We start from the raw sequence: 23,358 nt of genomic DNA, 5'->3' as shown, positions 1-23,358 counted from the left end.
GGGTTCAACCGAATCCTAACCCTAACTCGCGACGAGGAAGGGGAAGAGAGCGATTCAGTACAAATAGAAAAGAAAAGAAATCATATGAAAGAGATGAACCGAATCGAACGAATCAAATCGGGAAAAGAAACCCTAACCCTAGATCCCCAAATCGGTTGAATCCGAGAAGAACAAACAAGACCCAAATCAGAAGGGGAAGAAGGGGAAGGGGAGGCCTTCCTCGACCGTTGCTGACACCGCCATAGTGTGGTTCGCCGGCGCGTGGGGAGAAGAAGGCCGAGCCGGGGGCGCTGCTCGCCGGCTCGGCCAAGGGGGCGCCGCGGCCAGGCCGCTCGACAGCGGCGCGCTCACCCGCTGGGGAGCGTGCACGCCGACGAGGGGGCCGGCGACGGCGCCATGGCTGCCCGCTCCACCGTTTCGCTCGCTCGGTTGCTGCTCGCTACGCTGAGGAGAGAGGCGAAGAGAGAGAAAGGGTAGGAAGAGAATGATGCTAGGGTGTCAGCGGAGGCACTAAGGTCGCCATTTTGATCCGCCGAGACACGCGTGTGGTCGTCCGATCTGCATCAACGGTGCAGATCAACCGGGCCAGATTTAGGCCCAGGCGGGCGCGAGCGGGAGGCCGCTTTGCTGGCCCAGGCCCAGGTTGCAGCCTAGGTGTGGGCAGCGCACGTGCGTGGGCTGCTATGGCAGGCTGGGCCGCGCACTGTTGCTGCTGGGCCGGTACTGTAGCGGTAGGCCGGGCACAATGAACAGTAAATAGAGTTCCGAGTTTATTTAATTTTCAGAAGCAGATTTTGATAAATCTAGTTTAATATCTTTATTAAAATTTGAACCAACGGGATAATTTTTCAGAGAATATTTGAGAAAAGTTTAATGCTTATGAAAAATAGATAATGAATTTTTCTTGTTTTCGCTGCTAAAGAAATTGTTTATTCTCCAGTTATTTTGAACCAACGTGATATTTAATTAGATAAAAAGAGATTTTGACATGATTATGATATTGTTATTTTCTGACAAACGTTGTTAATAATAATATCGTAATTTTAATGATTTTATGCTTTAATTCTATTTCTGTCCAACGGTGATATAGAATTAGTGTATAAGAACAATTGTAAATTTTAATGATTTTATGCATTAATTCTATTTCTGCCCAACGGTGATGTAGAATTAGTGTATAAGAATATTTATATGTTTTAATTTTGACCAATGTTGGAGTCAAGGCATGCAATTGTTGTTATTTTTTATGTTAAGAAAAAGTTTGACCTGGCCTTCATCTTGGCTGAGGTGGACTGGATAGTCACCTCACCGTGTCCCACTGAGCCTGTGGCATCGGTGAGGGAGACAAACGAGGCTGATGCCGCTTGGGCAACTAAAGAGAGAGATTTTGAATCCTAAAAGATGTCCTATGACCTTGAGCATAGGAAGTGGGTCACTGCCAATAAAAAATGTTTGGCTGTGATAAAGAATACGATTAAGCCTACAATTGTGGGCTCAATCTCAGAGTGTGACACGGTCACTGAGTACCTCGATAGAATAAAGAGTCAGTTCACTGGCTCTTCAAAGACATATGCTACCCAGCTGATAAAGCAGGTTGTGACAGAGAGTTACTCTGGAAATGGGGCATAAGAGAGCTCACGATGCGTCGTCGAAATTATGGCACTGTCGTTTAGGCCATATTTCGAGGGGGAGAATAGAAAGGCTAGTTAAGAATGATATTCTTCCTCCATTAGAGTTCTCAGATTTAGAACAATGCAGAGAATGCATAAAAGGAAATTATGTAAAGAAATTTAAGAAAGATGTCAAACGAAGCGCAGGAATTTTACAGATTATTCACATAGACATCTATGGTTCTTTTCCTGTAAAGAGTGTGGATGGTTATGATTCGTTCATAACATTCACAGATGATTACTCCCATTATGGTTATATTTATCCAATCAAAGAAAGAACATAAGCATTGGATAAATTTAAGATATTTAAGGCAGAAGTTGAAAACCAACACAATTTAAAGATTAAGATAGTCAGGTCCGACCGTGGAGGGAGTAATACGGTCGGCATACCCCATATGGCCAAGTTCCTGGACCTTTTGCAAAGTTCTTACAGGAGAATGGTATAGTAGCCTAGTATTCTACACCGGGCGAACCTCAGCAGAATGGAGTAGCTAAAAGACGCAATCGTACCCTGATAGATATGGTGCGCAGTATGATAAGTTATTCCACCTTACCATTGAGCCTGTGGATGGAGGCGTTAAGAACCACCATTCATATTCTCAATAGAGTACCAAGTAAGTCGGTGCCCAAAACACCGTATGAGTTGTGGACAGAAAGAGTACCCTCACTAATCCACTTACGTGTGGGGGGAGTCCTACTGAGGCTAAAGTATTTAACCCAAATATTGGGAAACTAGATCCCAAACTGTAAGTTGCCATTTCATTGGATACCTAGAAAAGTCAAAATGTTTTCGTTTCTACTGTACAGACAGACATACAAAGTTTATGGAAACGAGATACGTTGTCTTCCTAGAGAATGAAATGATGAGGGAGAGCATGGTAGCTCGAGAAATTGACCTTGAAGAGAAGCAGGTGTATACGCCCACTCCGATGATTCATGAGCCATTTTTCTCACTACCTGCTGTCGCTGCTCCGACAGTGCAAGATACTGTGGTGCCAGCACTAGTTGTTATTCCGTCTGTGGCAACAATGAATGACGATCTTTAGAATCCTATAGAACCTATTGCCACACATGAGGGGGAGCAACAACAGCCTCAAACAGAAGATGTGCCAAATGTGGAGGCCCCTAGAAGGTCATAAAGAGTTAGAAAATCAGCTATTCCTGCTGACTATGAAGTATACTACACTGAGAAATTTTAAATGGATGATCCCACCTTATTTGAAGAAGCCATGAGAAGTGATCATTCATCAAAGTGGCTTAAGGCCATGGAAAATGAAATGAAATCTATGAATGTCAATAAAGTTTGGGACTTGGAAATAATTCCTACAGGAGCTAAAACAGTAGGCTATAAATGGGTCTACAAAACAAAACTTGACTCTCAAGGAAATATAGAGAGATATAAAGCTCGACTTGTGGCAAAAGGCTTTACGCAAAGAGAAGGCATTGATTACAATGAGACCTTTTCCCTAGTCTCATGTAAGGATTCCTTCAGAATCATAATGGCATTAGTGGCATATTACGATTTAGAATTACATCAGATAGATGTAAAGACGGCATTTCTCAACGGGGACTTGGAGGAAAATATTTACATGGCATAATCAAAAGTTTTGTCATGGAAGGAAAAGAACGAATGGGATGCCGCCTAAAGAAATCCATTTATTGATCAAAACAAGCTTCAAGACAGTGGTGCTTGAAGTTTGATCAGACAATAAGGAATTTTGGGTTTAAAGAGAACGTAGAGGACAATTGTGTCTATGCAAAGTTTAAGAATAGAAAATTTATCTTCCTTGTCCTATATGTGGATGATATATTACTTGCTAGTAGTGATGTTAGTCTACTACTGGAGACAAAGAAATTTTTGTCCTCAAAATTTGATATGAAAGATCTTGGTGAAGCCTCGTTCGTTCTAGGGATCGAGATTCACCAAGATAGAAGTAAAAGGGTATTAGGACTGTCACAAAAGACATACATAGAAAGGATCTTAAAGAAATTCAGTATGCACAAATGTAGTCCCTCGCTTGCTCCTATAGTCAAGGGCGACAGATATGGAGATTTTCAATGCCCTAAGAACCAATATGAGATCGGTCAAATGAAAGCGGTTCCATATGCTTCAGCTGTCGGAAGCTTGCAATATGCTCAAGTATGTAAGCGCTCTGACTTGGCATTTGTTACCGGGTTACTTGGCAGATTCTAGAGCAATCCTAGAACAGAACACTAAAAATTAGTAAAGAAAGTCTTGCATTATTTGCAAGGAACGAAAAGCCTCATGATGACGTATAGAAGATCTGATTCACTCCATATAGTGGGATGTTCAGATTCTGATTATACGGGAGATGATAGAAAATTCACGCCTAGATACGTATTCACTCTTGTAGGGGGAGCTATTTCATGGAAAAGCTCAAAGTAAACCGTCACTACATCGTCCACAATGTATGCCGAGTTTATAGCGTGTTATGAGGCAACGGGGCAGGTGAACTGGCTAAAGAAGTTCATATCCGATTTGAAGGTGGTTGACGACATCTATAGACCACTTATGTTATACTGCGATAATAATCCGGCAGTATAGTATGCTCACAACAATAAGTCAAGTGGTGCTGCCAAACACATTGACATAAAGTATTATGTTGTGAAAGATAAAGTCCGGGATCATGTCATAAGTCTTGAGCATATAAGTACCGAAAAGATGCTCGTGGGTCCACTTATAAAAGGCTTACCACCCAACGTGTTTAGAGAACATGTAGCTAGCATGGGTTTAAGGGAAAGCCTAAAATTCCTAGACAAAAGAAGGCCCAAAATTAAGTATCTATTTCAGAATAGAGTGGTGTGTTGTAGCTGTTAAATCTATCGACAATTGACCGTAATGATGAAACATGCTCTATGCGCTAATCTGTAATGGAATGAACAAAAGTAAATAATATGAAAGATGGTAGTGAGATCAAGGGGGAGAATGTTAATTGATCTCCACCAATAAGGCCCTTGGATCTGCGCCCTGATCGGGGGCGCCCAACCCTAATATGGTTGGTGGGCCCCTGTCGTACAGCACTATAAAAGGAGAGGTGGGGATCAGGGCTCAAACTACGAGGTTGACCTGAGCCACCGTAACCACCTATAGAGAAACACTAATCCGATCTAAAGAAGGATGCTGCCAGCGACGGGAAGCTCCACCGACTCTGCCGTCGCCTCTGCAGCGTCTCCACCATGCTAAACTCCACCACGTCGAGCTCCCTCGACACCGGCATCCACGAGGCTACGGCGCAACTGTGCCAGGGCGAACTAGAGGAACCCTAAGTAAGAGATGCTTACCCCGATCTATGGTTCAGAGGTACTGATGTTGTAACACGTAGATCTGACGCCGAGCTTGCTGTCGTGGGCACTGGCGCTAAACCTCCTTTCCTCTCCCTCTCTCGCTGCGCTAGTACTTTATTGCGCGTAGTTTTTTCAGCAACAGGATGGCCGGACGGCGGGTGGAAGAGTACTGTGCAGAAGTTGGAGCAGTTATCGTGGCTCGTGGGATGGGTATGTACGTACGATTACGTCCATGCGTGTTTGGATTTTTTTATTGTCTTTACAGGTTGCGTCATGTCAATGCCACTCTACCCACTCCGTCCTGCGCGAGCGATGCTTGACTGCCCACACCATGCGACAAGACCGCCGCTATAGTTATACTTGGCCATTGGGCCGGCCTGGCTCGGCACGGCCCGGAGGATGTCAGGTCGGCACGGCACGCCGTGCCTCCCGTGCCGTGCCGCTGCGGGCCTCGTGCCTTGCCAACAGCCCAACCATGGGCCTGTGGGCCTAAATCCTTGCCGTGCCGGCCTACTAGGCACGGCCAAATCACCAGGCCGTGCCAGCCCGAGGCCCGTAGGGTTTAAAACACATCAAAAAATTCATCTCAACAAAAAGTATTCAAATTTAAAGTATTTTTTCCTAGAAGAGCTTCAAACCAAAACCAAAACCATACACATAGAGAACAAGAGGAAATTAAAAGGATAACTAAGCTGTGTGCAATGCTGCCTCAGTAAAAACCTTTCTGGGTAAAACTCACCCTTGTGAGAAACCCTAGAAAGGGAAAAAGAGTGCAGCACAGCTCTTATAAGTCTTAAACATATTCAAAGGTTTACATGATACATCACAGATACAGATCATAATCAAGTCTCAGGCTCTCAGCTTACCTCTAAGTCTCACAATCTCATTGTCTCAATCTCAACTCTCAATCTCAACCACCAGATGCAGAAGCCACAGATGCAGATGTGCTAGCAGAAGGAGCCCCAGAACCAGAAGTAGATGCATCTTCATCAAGATAGAGATGCTCGAAGGAGTCTACCAGTTCTTAGTTGTCAACATCATGCTGCAGTCTTCTTTCACCCAGCTCCCAATCTTTTATGCAAGCAAGCATCTCCACATGTTCAGGCAATAGTCGATGGCGCCGCTCCTCAAGTATTCTTTCTATCAAGCTGAAACAAGATTCTGAAGACACTGTTGAAACAGGAACTGACATAATGTCTCTAGCCATGATAGAAAGCACTAGATATGTTAGCTTATGGTCACGCCACTAGAGAAGTAGATCAAAGTCATCCTCAAATGCAGTGACATTGTCACTGTCCAGATAAGCAGATAGCTCACAAGCAGCAGCAGAAGTAGATAAAGAAGGACTAGGAGCAGAGGCAGGGGAAGGTCCAACAACACTAGATGCTCCAGGGCCTCCAAAAATTCTTCCCCATGCATGCTTCCTCTTACCTATGATGCTTGCAGGATGTGAAACCCTCCTTTGAGACCTAGCTACACCAAATTTTTCTTCATACTTGTTAACCAACTTGAAAATTTCAGTTTTCACAATACCATAATAAGAACTGTAGTCAAAACCAGTTTTTTGTTGCATTATGGTAAGAACATTAAATAAACCTCTCATTTTACCTCTAGGATCAAGAATGAATGCAAATGAATACAACAGAGGTATGTCCTTCCAGTATTTTAGGTATTTAAGCTTCATAGGATAGACAATAGAAAACAGATTCTGATCCTTTGAACTTTCATGTAAATGAGTTATAATATCTAGCAGATGGTGCAGAATAAGTGGACTAGTTGGATAGTAAACACCAGAAAGAGTGACTGTGGAGTCATAAAAAACTTCTAGGAATTCAAGTATTTTATCAGCAATATACCAGTGACTTGCGGTTAACAACATTGAGCCATAGTTGGAATTAATGAACACAGAAAAAACATCCTTATATGAAAGCAGGTGTTTAAGCATAAGATATGTAGCATTCCATCTAACATCCATATCCAAACCAAACTTTCTAGGTCTAACACCCTTAGCAATGCAAAAGTTCTTGAACAAAGCAATCCTTTGATTAGATGAATTCAAAAAGTTAATAGCAGTTCTGAAATCCTCAGTGTAAGGTTTGAACCTTTTTAAGCCAGATTTTACTATTAGATTAATAATATGGTAAGCACAACGTTGATGCACAAGATGATACTTAACCTTATTAGGATCTGAAGGTGTAGGTGCAGGTTCAGAACCCAGATAACCAGCAAACATAGGTGTCAATGTTTCCATAGCCTTAGCATTGGAAGAAGCATTGTCAAGAGTAACAGAAAACACCTTGTCAAGCAAACCAAATTCTTCAATCACATAAGCAACTTTTTCTGCAATATTGTCACCAGTATGGTTTACCTCAATCAAGCGGAGACCAATTACCTTTTTCTGCAACTCCCAGTCAGCAGTCATATAGTCTTCCTTTACATTATCAGACCAAATGTCTGATGTCAAACCAACAGAAGAAGCACCAGACAACACACAGTTCTTAATTATATTACGTCGTTCATTAAAAAGTTTGCCAAGATCTCTAGTGGTGATCTGTCTAGAGACCTAAACAAACCTAAGATTATGAGCTCTAACAATGTATTCTTCCCAAGCATTAGTCTCACAAATTCCTAAAGGCAGATCAAGCTTAGCAATCAAACGACATAATTCAGATCTAGCAACTTAATGTTTATAATCCTAGTTATAAACAGAACCATCAGGATTGTATGAAAGCCTAAATTGAACCCTAGCACGTTGATCAATTTTAATCCTATAAGATTTTTGGTGCCTTTTTAAGTGACCAGTGCTAGCAGCAGATCTAGCAGACAAGGTAGATTTGCACATCTTACAAACAACCTTGGTGCAAATTCTAGAACCATTAATAACCTCATAGATCTCCTCAAAATCAGCCTACACAGGCGATTTGCGCTTACTAGTGTTACCTGTACCAGCAACCGAAGGACCAGTGCCGTTGGAGTTCACAGTCGCCGTCCTCCCTTCGCCACCGTCTGTGTCCACATCGATCGGAGCAGCAGAGCCGTCCCCAAGATCGATACCGAACAACGCAGCAGCGTCGGCTCGTGTGTCGTCGTCGTTCTCGCCCTCTGGGGCCAGACCAACCGGTAGGAGGCCATCCTCATCGGCCATGGCCGCCTCTCCAGCCCCATTCCTCGACGGTACGGGTGGCCGCCTTGCTCGCTCTAAGCCACAGCTAGAAGACGACGCATCGGCTACCGACCTGCATAAAGACATGGAGGAGGAGGAAAATAGGATATCAAAATAGATCACAAAGACACAAACCATTCATCAATGGAAGAAGAGGAGGGTTAGGGTTAGGGTTAGGGTTAGGGTTTGGGTTAGGGTTAGGGTTTGGGTTAGGGATGTACCTGTGCAACCGAAGCCCGGTGCCGAAGAAGACCAGGGCCACCCAGAGAAGACGGCAGTAAGGTTAGAAGAATGGCGAGCGACGGAGGAGGGGCACACGGGGACACAAACTCACATAATCACCCAGATCTAGAAGGGAGATAGGGATAGGGAGAAGGGAGAGGCGGAGAGGGGGCAGGGAGGGGATCTGGTAGGACTTAGTAGTAGGGAGCTGCTCGTCGGCGGCAGGCGGGGTTAGGGATGTACCTACGCAACCGGAGCCCGGTGCCGGAGAAGACGAGAGCCACCCAGAGAAGACAACACAACAATTAGAAGGACGGCGAGCGGCGGAGGAGGGGCAGATGGGACACGAACTCACATAGTCACCGAGATCTAGAGTGGAGATAGGGATAGGAAGAAGGGAGAGGCGGAGAGGGAGCAGGGAGGGGATCAGGTAGGAGGAGTAGGGAGTTGCTCGCCGACGGCAGGCGGATCGTCGAGGTCACCTCATCGGAGTCGGGGAGGACGAAGCCGAGAGCGAGACTGCGAGGCGAGAGCAGCGAGGCGAGGCGACAGGCGAGCGAGTGAAATGAGCTAGGGTTTTTGGGTGTGGCCGCCGCGGCCGCGGCGTGAGTTTATATATGAGGAGGGGGTGTGGGCCGCGCAGCGCGCTGGGCCGTGGGGAGGCCGGGAGGGGAGGAGGGTGGCCGGGCCGCTGTCGGGCCGGCTGACTCAGGCCGGGCCGTGCCGTGCCAGCCCACGGGCCTGAGCAGCGGCCCAGGCACGGCCTACAGCCTCGGGCCGGGCCAGCCCAGGCCCGCATGTCACCAGGCCGTGCCGTGCTCGTGTTGGGCTAAAAAAACGTGCTTCGTGTCGTGCCGTCGTGCCTCAGGCTACATGGCCAAGTATAGCTATAGTGGACGGGAGGAGTGAGGGGGGACGTGTGATGGGACAAGGCGAGACTGCGAGGGCCCCGCGTGGCAGCGACGTGGGTGCGGTCGTCGCGGTCGCGGGAATCTCCGGCGTCGTGCCGCGCCGTGCGTCGGCCGGGGCGCGCGGAGATTCACATGATTCCGGGGACTCCCCCGGTTTGCCATGTCCCGAGGGAATGGCAGGTGGGACCGACGCCTGCGGGCGACAGACAGCCGAAAGGTGGGGTCCAGCAGGTTGAGCCCGCTCCCACCCTTATCCAATACGGTACCCAGCATGCGTGACCGCAGCAATGATAGCCCTAGGACTGGTTTAGTTTCGAAAAGTTTTCCCAAAAAGTGCTATAGTAGCCATCACATCGAATCTTGCGATACGTGCATGGAGCATTAAATGTAGACGAAAAAAAACTAATTGCACAGTTTGGTTGGAAATTATGAGACGACATTTTGAGCCTAATTAGTCTATGATTAAACATTAATTGTCAAATAAAAACGAAAGTGCTACATTAGCCAAATTTTCAAAATTTATCCGATTAAACAAGGCCCTCCTACTACTACTGTACCACTACTACAAAAGTCCCAGAGGAACTGTTTTGTCATGTCAGAATCGAAATTCGGACGTGTACAGTACAGTACCGTGTAGGAGTTGTACGTACAACGCTGAAACTTTCAATTCAAATTTGTGCGCCGTGAGGCCTAGGGCAGATGGCGAAAATTTTTGCAAAATGTACCGTAGTACGTTTCGTTGTTATTTGGCAATTAGTGTCCAATCATAATCTAATTAGGCTTAAAAGATTCGTCTCGTGAATTTTATCTAAACTGTGTAATTAGTTTTATTTTTTATTTATATTTAATGCTTCATGCATGCGTCTAAAGATTCGATGTGACAGGAAATCTGAAAAATTTGACAAAATTTTCTGGAACTAAACTGGACCCTATTGAACGCTGGACGAAAAAAAATCAAAATACCGAGCCGCGCCGTCGCGCTGTTGCAGATGGCAGGCACGCTTGAGACCAGAAAATTTTAAAATCCGGCCTACATGTCCGCCTGCACGCCTCACCAAGCGGTGCGCTGCTCCTCGTCCTCGGGGCGGTGAGCGACACCGCTTCGTCGGCGCAGCAGTCGAGCAGTCGGGCTTGTCTTGTCGCGCGGGGCCCTCGCAGTCTCGCCCTGTCCCATCACACGTCTCCCGTCCATTATCGGCCTGTTCGGAAGGTCGTATCGTATCGTGGATTATTTATTGCTGGCTGGTTTGGTGTGAGAGAAAAACACTGTTCTCGACTGAAAATTTACGATCATTTACGAACAAGCGAACATGCTGATATATAACGGCGGTCTTGTCGCGTGGTGTGGTGTGGGCAGTCGAGCACCGCTCGCGCAGGACGGAGTGGGTAGAGTGGTATTGACACGACGCAACCTGTACGGACAATAAAAAATCCAAACACGCATGGACGTAATCGTACGTACATACCCATCCCACGAGCCACGATAACTGCTCCAACTTCTGCACAGTACTCTTCCACCGGCCGTCCGGTCATCCTGTTGCCGGAAAAAACTACGCGCAATAAAGTACAAGCGCAGCGAGAGAGGAAGAGGAAAGGAGGCTGGCGCCGGTGCCCACGACGACAAGCTCGACGTCGGGATCTAAGGCGCTAAGCTCGGCGTAAGTATTTATGGCATTGGGCTGTCTGCTATGTTATTGTCACGTCTACGTCGAGCCCAAGAGCTTAGCGTCAGAGACGCTGGCGCCGAGACGTGTTAGCTCGACGTCAGTATTAATGGCGCCGAGCTAAGGATCCAGATTCTGAAATCTTTCCTCTAAAGACGTATTTATAAAAAACTTTTAAAAAAATGCTAAAAAATAAAAAATTCAGTCGATGAGACAAAGACTGACCATGTCAGTTGCCATCCTTACACGTACGAGCATCCTTAGAGCATCAGCAATGTGCGGTTTGAAGGTGGATTGATACAATAAATGCACCGATCGAACCTGGGTCGATACATTGCGAGGCCGATTCGATGGAGCTTCGGGTCTGTCGTATCGAACCCGCTCCTACGGAAAAAAGAAATCGTCTTGGCTCCCTCTCTCTCCTACTGTGCCGTTGACGCTCCCGGTTCAATACGTTGCGAGCCGGGTACCAGGACAAGTCATGTCATTCGTGGGACCCAGTATAGGACCGACCCCGGTCCTCCACACTGCGGGTGCTCTTATCAAGAGCAGCTCTACTTATTAGGGGGTGTTTGGTTCAGGGACTAATTTTTAGTCCCTGTCACATCGGACGTTCGGATGTTAATTAGGAGGACTAAACATGAGTTAATTATAAAACTAATTATACAGATGGAAACTAATTTACGAGACGAATCTATTAAGCCTAATTAATCCATCATTAGCGCATATTTACTGTAGCACCACATTGTCAAATCATGGCCTAATTAGGCTTAATAGATTCGTCTCGCAAATTAGTCTCTATGTGTGTAATTAGTTTTATAATTAACTCATGTTTAGTCCTCCTAATTAACATCCGAACGTCCGATGTGACAGGGATTAAAAATTAGTCGCTGGAACCAAACACCCCCTTATTCAACGTGAGAGATAATTGATGCAACATCATGGTATTTGATTTGATTGATGTCTTTACCTGGCTAGGTATGCTATGTAGGGTTGCACACCATACAAACGAACCGCCAGTGCAAATACGTTAACACTAACGGATGATTTACCTAACACTACTACAGAATAAACTATCACAGCCGGCTCTATCACTACCGGAATTTTAAAACCGACACTGATAGATGCATCACTGTCGGTTCGTAAGAAAAAGGGCTACCACTACCGGATTTTCTAACAAACCGACAATGATAGATATTATCATTGCCGGTTGGTAATAAAAGCCGGCAGTGATGTCTATCACTGTCGGTTACATTTCACAGACCACCGATGATCCATAGGTTCCGGACCCGAAAATTTTATTCATCCTGGTTAACTGGTCCGTGCACACCTTTCTTTATCTCTCTCCTGAAGGTATTTCTCTGCTCCTCAGACCTCCTCCTCTAGACTTCCCCAAATCTCCTCCCCAAATCCACCTCGCCGCGGTCGCCGGCGAACGGTCGGGACCCCGGCGCGGCGCGGGCACGAGGCCACCGCGGGCGCGAGGTCGCCGCGGGTACTGGCGAGCGGTCGGGATCCCGGTGCGGCTTCTTCCTCCTGGTGCTGGCGAGCAGATCCACCCGACAACAGGCGCGAGCTTCTTCCTCCCGGAGACCGGCGCAAGCATGGGCGGTCGGGCGACCGCAGGCGGCTCGTGTGGATCCACCTTGGCGGTGGGAGGGCGAGAAGCGTCGGCGGCTTCTACCTCACTGCTCACGGTACTCTCTCCTCCTCGGCAATTTTTCCTTCCTGGTGCTCTTTCTCCTCTCTCACACGCTGTATGAATCAATTTGTGGATGAGTTGATTTGTGATGTGTTGAACCCTTCTGTGTGATGTATGAATCGATTCGATTTGTGGATAAGTTGATTTGTGTTGTGTTGAATCCCTCCTCCTTTGTCTGTGATGTATGAATTGTATCTTGGATAAACTGCTTGATGGAGCGGCGGTGGGGGAAGCTAGCGAGCATGGCGGTGGCGGCGGTAGCTAGAGAGCATGGCGGTGGCGGCGGTAGGTAGCGAGCTTGCTTGCTGTATTTTTTTTATTTTTTTAAAGCTTATCACTGCCGAGTGAAGTGACGACACTGATAGCCAAAAGGCATCACTACCGGGACGCCATTGTCGGTTCAAAATCCGGCAGTGAAGGGGGGTTTTGAACCGACAGTGATGCGAAGAACTGGGGTAGTGTGAAGCGTCTGTGTAAATAATATTATCACTAGCGGTTGGCTTCGCGAACCGCCAAAGAAAATGTGTTAACATTGGCGCGGTAGTATTTTAATTTTTCACTGGCTTTTCACATTGGCGGTGGGTTCAGACGCAGTAGAAATGGCTCTGAAACCGCGAGTGCTGAGCTCGGCTGTACTAGTATCAGGTACGTATATGACCTAGCACATCCTAGCTAGCGTATTTTGACGGATTGATGCGTATTTGATGATTGAGAATTCTAGAATTTCAACTCACGTCATGCCAGTCAATTCTCACCTCGGCGGGCGCTGATTGACGGGTCTGACTTGGCCCAGGGCTGAATCCCTGGATGCATGGAGAAGTCAAACCGGTGGTGCGGTCGTGCGCGTGCGGTGTCACCGCCGCGGTATCGCTCGCAAGAGCGCCGGCGACCTGGCCGAAGGACGATGGCGCTCGGTGATGGCTGTGCATGTGCTCAAAATCGTAGATCGACGTGCACTCAACGGTCAGACGGAGGAGAAACGACTGGGCTATTGGGATGGTTCGAACCTCTAGATATTCCTTGACCCACAAAGGGTCGGCTTTCCCAAAAAAAAAATACTGCTACTTTTTTCCTTCAAGAAAAAAACTACTACTAATCTGTTCAATAAAAATATACAATTTACCCTAAAAATATACAATTCTATTTTTATCATATAAATAAATCATTTTAGTTTGGCTAAACGTGTACAAATTAAAAACTTGTTAATGTCTAGATGCCAAATTATTATTATTTAGATTCATGATACAATATATTTTTATAATATACCTACTTAGTATCATAAATAATGTTGACACTTTTTCCCAGTAAATTGGTTAAATCTGAAAATTGTATGATTGAGAACAAACTAGATTATGTTCTTTTTAGGACAGAGGCCGTAGATTAGAACTCTCAAGCAAGACTAACGCTTGTGGTGAGTTCTAATCCATTAAGGTAATATACTTGGAATAGGACGTCGTCCGTCCCCGGACGCTGCTAGCTTCTCGAACTGGACCGGTCTAACAGGCAAGGCCTGCTCCCTTCTACGCGTGGCCTCCACTGCGCCATCTGCCAACCGCGACCGCCTCCATAGCCCCGGTCGTTCGGACTCACCTTGACCGCCGCAGCTGCCTCCATCCGCCTGCCACGGCCGCCTCCACCGCGCCTCCTGCCCTGACTCGCGCCGCATGCCTGTTGACGGTAGTTAACAAACATTATAAATCATCAATATAACATGCATAAGGGCATAAATATAATCACCAACAAAGGTTTAGGGGTTTAAACTAACAAATTCCACGAGTTTTGGTGAATCTGTATTTTTTGCAGGGTTTATCTAGGAAATCATCAAGGTGGACCTAAATATGAGACTTAATCGCGCTTATCCACAGCGAAAACAACCACAGAAGGTTCCAGAAGACTCGAGAGGACTCCCCACCTGCAGGCCGACCGGCCCCTAGGGCCACATGTCAGCCCTCCGTTGCTATGTCGGTTCTCCACCGCCTCCTAGATTGCATCTACGTCATTTATTCAAGTCGGTTTGATCCGAGGGCTCAGAATTGACGCTCCGACCTATATACACCAGCCCTTGCCACCTCCCTGAGGCAATAAGTCATTTGAAAAGATAGAAACCCTAATCATCCTCAGAGCTCCACTATATTTTAGGGTATAGGTAGTTAGGCTAGGTCTAAAGGGAGGCAAGCAGGTTTCGCTTGGATTCCTGATCATGTCAACATTATTCATATGTTTGCTACAATTGTTATGACAACATTATTCATATCGTTTATGTTCCTAGTTATCATGTTCATGGTCTACTTTGATTGTATACTTAGTATAGCTAGATTATCCTTATATTTATGCATAAGTTCATATAGCGCTCACTCTAGGGTTGTTTACACCAAAATTTGGGAAGAAAAACACGGAAACTCGAAGCTTTCAGGATTGTGTCATCAAGGAATCGATTAGATGAGAATCGGTATCAGCTGATTTAGATGTAATGTCAGAATCGGCTATTTTATGGATGACGTCAGCAGACGGCGTCAATGGGCTATACTTAAGTGGCGCCAGGGAGATGTGTCGGACTCTACGAATTAGAAAAATTGGGATCCAAGTTATTATTAAGTTAGGAAGTTTTCTCTTATTTCAAGAATTGTAATAAAGAACAAGTTCACTTGGTTTGCTTCATTCTACTCCATCCATGGACGAAGAGAAGGGCATCCGCTGGCAAATCTGCTCTGAGAAGGATCACTCAACTTCAACATTCGACCACGCTAATATCCAACTTGAGGGGAAAGCATCCCCCTGTGTATCTAGCTAAGTATTTCTTTTTCTTTGGTTTTACTATTAGTGAGTTTGCTATATACTAGTTAAAAGAAAAAGATGCATAACTAAAAGCAAAATAAAAATTTATCTTTGTCTTATATATTAGTAAGGTGTGATCTAGAAAAATAAAAACAAAATAAAAAGTGTATATCTAGTTTTTCTGTTTTTAAGAGCTAAATAAATGAGCTCTGAGGATAATCTCTTGCAATGGAAATGATGAATAGTTGCTCTATCGTAATTTCTTTTAAGTACCTAGTTTTCAGCCTTAAATTCTCCTGAGTTTTGGATACGACTGTTTTGATATAAGAATTTACTCTGTACTTGAAACTCGTGGATAGCATATGCTTGATCTAAGTCTACGTAATTGACGAATATGATATCAGAAGGTCTGAGCTGTTGTTTATCTTGTTCCAAGTGATACTAAAGTTCTGGAGATTTCTTTTGAAAAAACATGAAAATGCTTCATGATGAACTCTTGTATGACAAAGCTTGAATTCCTACCAAAGCCATATATGATATTTAGAATAGGAAAATTTCCACTCATATATGCTGCTTGTTTTACATTAAGTTTAGTCAAGCTTTGTTGACCCTCATGAGATGTTTGTCATGCTCTTAAAATTAAGATTACGTACACACCACCCATATATGCACTACTCCTACACTGGGGATAGGCGCAACAACATGCCATTCCATCTAGATCCACCCAAAAATATTTCACTCCTATATTGGGAATGAACATAAAAATTTTCTTGATAGGATATCTACAAAAAAATGCTCCAAGTTTTTGTTGGTATCTCTTAAAAGTTTTATTACAAAAAAGAAGCATTGGGCTATGCAAAAATTATTCATAAAAAACAAAAAAAAGGGAGAAGAAAAAAATAGACAAGTGTCCGAGATATCTAAGACAATGGGTACTCAGTTGTCCGTCTGAGAAAAAAAGAAAAAGAAAAAGATAAGATAGCACATGTTTTCTTGCAAAGTTATTTTTTTAAAAGAGAGATATGTTTTCAAGGAGCATAGTAGAATTAGGTTAGTCACCATATATATCCACCATACATCCACACACATGCACATCTTGATTTGATTGTATGACTTAACTCTCATTGGATCCGAAGTTTGACTTTACAATATTTGTATTACAAGTATGCTCTTTCATGCTTTTTCCACTCCTATGAGCTCCACGCAAGCCTTAGTTGTAGGAAGAGAAAGGTATACCATCATTATTGCCTCAGTGAGGGTACACAAATACCACATATATTGAGAGACTTGAGAGTGTCATACAAAGGAGGCTCTGAGTTTTATTTTAAAAACTTATAAAAACTCCAGAATAATGATTGAACAAAGAACTTGAGACATAAGAACTTGAGACATAGTGCTTAACTTTATCATTATGTCTTTTAATTGCTCAAGACCCAAGTGAAGGCTAAGAAGTTCCATGGTTGAAGGTAATATGGGTAAGTTTGAAAGTCAGATCGGTTCATTCTAATTCGAAGGAGAATTTTTGTTTGAACACATGTGTACTTTTGAGGAGTAAAAACATCGACGCTGAAAGCATCTAGGCCCCTAGTTGGATTTCGGTGATTAATGTCAATACAAGATTACTATGACTAACGTGTGTTTTGCAGAGGTAATTAAGTTAGGTCATGGTAATGGAGATCGATTGGGCAATTGAGGTTGTCATGCCCCTACGATGGAAATCGTTTCGGTTTTCAAAGGATGGACGACAAGGTTAAGGATAACGAGTTCTAAGTGTCAATTGAAGTTGGAGAGACACTTAGAGTAGTTTAGGACTTTGTTTTTCCTTTGGCCGTACTATGAAGGGGGGTATGAACGGGTAGCTTGACCTAGTTAAGTCTAGTGAGTTAGGTGTGGTGCACACTTGTTTAAACTAGCTCTAGGTAGCTCCTATGAATGCCTAAGATCTTTTGGAGCAAACTTCATTCACATATGTTCGGAAGTTGGAAGTGAATGGAGGGTCAAACACTGACCGGACGCTGGCTCCGGTGCGACCGGACGCTGGCCGCAGGGTCTGGTCAGTTCATTTGACTGAAGGTGAACAAGTCTGATGTGACCGGACGCTGGAAGGTCATGTGACCGGACGCTGAGGACCAGCGTCCGGTCGACTCCAGTAAGGGTCCAGACTTGGGAAAGAGTGACCGGACGCGTCCGGTCAGTGCTGACCGGACCCTGAGGGTTCAGCGTCCGGTCGAGTCCAGTAAGGTTCCAGTAAGGGTTTTATGCGACCGGACGCGTCCGGTCAGTGCTGACCGGACCCTGCCAGTGTCCGGTCAACTCTTTAATACTGGTTCGCGGGTTGAACTGACCGGAGCGTCCGGTCATCACGATCGGAGCGTCCGGTCGTCCCGCAGAAGCTCATAACGGTTCGTTTTTCAGGCTGGCTTATAAATAGAAGGTTCACTCGTGAGTGGAGTATCTTTTGCTCATTCCAACAGCTGAGAAACACGTTTGTGAGTGCCAAGAAGAGCAAGGTCCTAGTGAGGTGTTTGTGATTTGAGAATCCAAGAGAGTAGCCTCACTAGCAAATCAAGAGTAGCAAAGTGTGCATCCATCTTCTCATTAGGCTTCGCGTGGTCAAGTGAGAGTTCGTGCTTGTTACTCTTGGTGATCGCCATCACCTAGACGGCTTGGTGGTGATTGGGAGTTTGGTGTTCACCCGGCGGAGCTTGTGGGTGACCCAACTCAAGTTGTGAGCGGCTTTGGGTGATTCGCCGCGACGGAGTGTCGAAGAATCAACCCGTAGAGAGCACTTGATCCTTGCGCGGATCAAGGGGGAGCTACACCCTTGCGCGGGTGCTCCAACGAGGACTAGTGGGGAGTGGCGACTCTCTAATACCTCGGCAAAACATCGTCGCGTTCCTTTCTCTCTCTATTTATGTTGAGCATTTACTTTGAGCATTTACTTTAAGCAATTCAATATTTGTTTTACATCCATAGAATTGCTTGCTAGAGTAAGTTTGGAACTTAGGTTGCGAGGTTGTTGTGCATTAGTTTGATATAAACACTTTTCTAGGCACAAGGGGTTAATTGGGCTATCCGTAGGATTTGATTATTGCAAGAGAATTTAGAATTAGCCCAATTCACCCCCCCTCTTGGGCATCTTGATCCTTTCAATTGGTATCAGAGCCTCGTGCTCACGTTTTTAAGCTTAATCGCTTAGAGCAAGATGTCTCACGGGGATGGACCTCCTCCTATCTTTGAGGGAGATGATTTTCCATATTGGAAAATCCGCATGGAGGCATACTTAGAAGCTCTAGATGTTGGAATTCTTAGAGCCGCCTCTCAAGGGTTCCCCGCACCTAGGAATGCCGCACAACTTCAAGGCGATGAAGTGAATTATGAGAAATGGAATGCAAAGGCTCACAACACCATTTTTAGAGGCCTTTGCAAAGAGGTGTTCAATCATGTAAGGAACCACAAAGACGCCCATGCTCTATGGTCGGACGTTTGTGCGCTCCATGAGGGAACCAAGAGTGAGCGTGAGGAACGCTATCATCTTGTGATTAAAAAGCTAAATTCTTTTGAGATGTTTCCCAAAGAAAGTGCTAATGAGATGTATTCTCGATTAAATGTTCTTGTAGAGGAAGTCAATGGGCTTGGACTTACTCAAATGTCACCATCCGATGTTGTGAGAAAAATCTTGAGTGTCCTCCCCATTGATAAATATGGGCACATTGTGACCGTGCTACATCAAGGTGATCTTTCCGCCGCTATACCGACACAAATCTTGGGAAAGATCAATGCTCATGAGATGTACATGCACATCACACCACAAGATGGCTCATCCTCTACAAAGAAGAAAGAGAAGGACTTAGCATTCAAAGCTAGCCAAGACAAGGGCAAAGCAAGACTTGAGTATGAGAGCTCAAGTGATGAAGAAAGCCTTGCCCTCATGGTGAAAAAGACCACCAAGATGCTAAAAAGGCTAAACAAGAGTGGCATCAAGTTCGACGGCAAGAAGAAGAAGTTCTTCACAAGCTCAAGAAGAAAGCCAATCTCCGAGATGGATTGCTACAATTGTGGCGAACTTGGCCACCTAGCTCATCAATGCACAAAGCCCAAGAAAGACAAGTTCAAGAACAAGGGCAAGAAAGATGATTCAAGTGATGAAGATGAAAAGAAAAAGAACAAGCCTTACAAGAAGAGAGATGGCAAAAAGAGGGACTTCTACAAGAAGAAGAAGAGTGGCAAGGCCTACATTGTCGGTGATTGGCTCACGGACATTGATTCATCAAGTGGATCATCCGATGATGATAGTGACGATGAAAAGGTGGCCGCCATTGCTATTGATCTTGCATCTTCACCTCCACCATCGCCATCATCCTCTATACACCTATGCCTTATGGCCAAAGGTGAACGCAAGGTAACTAAGAGTGATGATAGTAGTGATGATGAACATGCTAGTGATGATGATAGTGATAGCGATGATGATGACTCACCTACATATGATGATCTTGTCAAAATACTAAGAAAATATACTAAGATCATTAGAAAGAGTAGAGCTACAAATGAAAAACTTGATGCTAAAAATGATTCACTCTTAGCCAAGTGTGACACATTAGAAAAGGCTAATGATGAGCTCAAAGAAACAAATGATTCTATATCATCCAAACTCAAGGAGCTCAAATCTTCTAAGAAAGAGCTTAAAGATAAAAATGATAAACTTGAGTGGGTGCACAATGAGCTTGTCACTAGTCACCATAAGCTAAAAGATGAATATACAACTCTAAAGATCAATTATGATACCCTTATTATTGCACAAGAATTCTTACCAAATGAGCCACATGATGCTACTAACCATGTTGTTAAGATTGATATAGCTACCTCATGTGATGATTTAATTGATGAAAGCATTGAGCATGGATCTAGTAGCAAGGGCAAGCAAGTGGTTGAGTGCAATGACTATGATGAGTTTGTCAAGCTCAAGAGTGACAATGAGAAGCTCATGAAAGATCTTGAAGAGATGAAAAGTCACAACACCATTGTGCTAGAAACTCTTGATCATGACAAAAAGGTGATCCTTGAGAATGAAAAGCTAAAAGAAGAAATCAAGAAACTCAAGGAGGAGAAGAACAATGATATTCTCAAGGAAGAGAATAAGAAGCTCAAGATGGAGAAAGAGCATCTCAAGGTGGGATTGAGCAAGTTTGCTAGAGGCAAGCATCTCCAAAGTGAGCTACTCATGAATACCGTCATGAAGATGGATAGAAGTGGCATTGGATATATGGCAAGTGTAGAGAAGAAGAAGGCTCAAGCTCAACACCAACAATCAAAGCCAAAGCCAAAGCCAAAGAGATGTTTTGAGTGTGGACAAGAAGGCCACTTTACTCATGAGTGTCAAACTCTACCACCACAACCCTTGCCCAAGCATGCTAGACCCTTTGCTTTCAATGCTCACTACATGCTTAGAAAAGATTCGAGTGGAAAGATGAAAGTCATGTTCTTAGGTCCCCCCAACAAAAGTAGGCCTAAGAAAATTTGGGTGGCTAAGTCACTTGTTGAGAAGGTGAAGGGCCCTCAACAAGCTTGGATCCCTAAAGCTTGAATCTCTTGTGTGTAGGTGAACTACAAGACCGGTGGAAGTCATTGGGTTATTGATAGTGGTTGCACTCAACATATGACCGGTGATCCTTATATGTTCACCTCACTAGATGAAGAGGTAGATGGTCAAGAGAAAATAACATTTGGAGATAACTCAAAGGGCAAGGTCAAAGGATTGGGCAAAGTGGCAATATCAAATGATCATTCCATCTCCAATGTGCTCTATGTTGCTTCATTGAGCTTCAACTTGCTATCCGTTGGGCAATTGTGTGATCTTGGCTTTCAATGTTTATTCACCGAGAAGGAGGTTGTTGTATCCAAGGTAGATGACAAGCAAGTGATATTCAATGGATTTAGATACAACAACTTATATCTAGTTGACTTCAACTCCGAAGATGCAAACTTGAAGACTTGTCTATTCACCAAAACAACACTTGGGTGGCTATGGCATAGAAGACTTGCTCATGTTGGGATGAGCTCACTCAAGAAGCTTATGAAGAATGATTTGATGAGAGGGTTGAAGGATGTGAAGTTTGAGAAGGACAAGCTTTGTAGTGCATGTCAAGCCGGCAAGCAAGTTGCAAACACTCATCCAACCAAAGCTTTCATGTCAACCACAAGAGTGCTAGAACTCCTACACATGGATTTATTTGGACCAACAACATACAAGAGTTTGGGAGGAAATCTCTATTGTCTTGTGATTGTGGATGACTATTCAAGATATACATGGGTGTTCTTCCTTCATGACAAGTCCGAAGTTGCATCTTATTTCAAGAAGTTTGCCAAGAGAGCTCAAAATGAATTTGAAGTGAAGCTCAAGAAGATAAGAAGTGACAATGGCAAAGAGTTTGACAACACAAACATAGAAGCTTATTGTGATGAAGTTGGAATCAAACATGAAGTCTCCGCAACCTATACTCCTCAACAAAATGGTGTAGTTGAGAGGAAGAACCGGACTTTGATCACTCTTGCAAGGACAATGCTAGATGAGTACAACACCCCCGAAGCTCTATGGGCGGAAGCAATCAACACCGCATGTTATGCATCCAACCACCTATTTCTTCAAAAGTTCCTTGTCAAGACTCCATATGAGTTGCTCAATGGGAAGAAGCCGGACGTCTCCTTCTTTAGGGTGTTTGGTTGCAAGTGCTACATCTACAAGAAGCGGCAACACCTAGGGAAGTTTCAAAGGCGTTGTGATATAGGTTTTCTTGTTGGTTACTCATTGAAGTCCAAAGCATATAGAGTATTTAATCATGCCACCGGCTTGGTTGAAGAAACATATGATGTGGAATTTGATGAATCTAACGGCTTCCAAGGAGCACATGAGAATCTTGATGATGTAGGTGATGAACCATTGAGGGAGGCCATGAAGAATATCCCGGTGGGAGACATCAAGCCAAAAGATGATGAAGATGATGTACAAGTCATTAACCAACCTTCTTCATCAAATGTACCACAAGACGGTGAAAAAGATGGGAGAGTACAAAATGAAGATACTCATATCTCCCATGAGCAAATGGTGGTACAAGCACAAGATGTTGATGCTCCACAACCTCCTCCTCAAGTGGTCAATAGAAGAAATACACCTCTCCTACAAGACCATCCACAAGATCTCATCATAGGGAGTCCAACAAAGGGGGTGATGACTCGATCTCAAAAACTTACTTCATTTATTGCTCATCACTCTTTTGTCTCTTGCTATGAGCCTACCAAGGTAGAAGAAGCTCTTAAAGATCAGGATTGGATCAATGCCATGCATGAAGAGTTGAACAACTTCACTCGTAATGAAGTTTGGATTCTTGAAGAGCGACCAAAAGGTGCAAGAGTCATTGGAACAAAGTGGGTGTTCCGCAACAAGCAAGATGATCAAGGTGTTGTTGTGAGGAACAAGGCAAGACTAGTAGCAAAGGGGTTCTCTCAAGTTGAAGGTTTAGATTTTGGAGAAACCTTTGCACCGGTTGCAAGATTAGAAGCCATCCGTATCCTTCTTGCATATGCATCACATCATGAAATGAAACTATATCAAATGGATGTGAAAAGTGTATTCTTAAATGGCTTTATTAATGAACTAGTCTATGTTGATCAACCTCCCGGGTTTGAAGACCCTAGATATCCTAATCATGTTTATAGGTTGTCCAAGGCACTATATGGGCTTAAGCAAGCCCCAAGAGCTTGGTATGAGCACCTTCGGGATTTCCTTATTGAGAAGGGCTTCACCATTGGGAAGGTCGACACCACACTATTCACCAAGAAGCTTGATGGGCATATCTTCATTTGTCAAGTATATGTTGATGATATCATCTTTGGATCATCAAATGAAGACTCATGCAAAGAATTTGGTGAATTGATGTCTAAGGAGTTCGAG

At 44.4% G+C, this 23,358-nt stretch overlaps 1 protein-coding gene across 1 annotated transcript; it reads right to left on the bottom strand.

The window, feature by feature from the left end:
- Nucleotides 1-6,219: 6,219 nt before the first annotated feature.
- Nucleotides 6,220-8,118, bottom strand: LOC136492407 (zinc finger BED domain-containing protein RICESLEEPER 2-like). Its single transcript, XM_066488431.1, has 2 exons — nucleotides 7,914-8,118; nucleotides 6,220-7,427 (listed from the first exon to the last, which is right to left on the bottom strand). The coding sequence occupies exons 1-2, from the start codon at nucleotides 8,116-8,118 to the stop codon at nucleotides 6,220-6,222; spliced, it is 1,413 nt and encodes a 470-aa protein (XP_066344528.1).
- Nucleotides 8,119-23,358: the final 15,240 nt, after the last annotated feature.

The sequence above is a fragment of the Miscanthus floridulus genome, chromosome 11 (assembly GCF_019320115.1).
Source record: "Miscanthus floridulus cultivar M001 chromosome 11, ASM1932011v1, whole genome shotgun sequence".
Classification (NCBI taxonomy): Eukaryota; Viridiplantae; Streptophyta; class Magnoliopsida; order Poales; family Poaceae; genus Miscanthus; species Miscanthus floridulus.
The sequence above is the reverse complement of the archived record's forward strand: the minus strand, read 5'-3'. Positions and strand labels throughout refer to the sequence as shown.

Bases quoted from the DNA above. Each gene is read 5' to 3' on its own strand.
- LOC136492407 (XM_066488431.1), bottom strand. From the start codon at position 8,118: ATGGCCGATGAGGATGGCCTCCTACCGGTTGGTCTGGCCCCAGAGGGC. The intron at 7,428-7,913 runs GTAACACTAGTA...GTTTGACATCAG, and splicing joins TCCTTCGGTTGCTGGTACAG to ACATTTGGTCTGATAATGTA.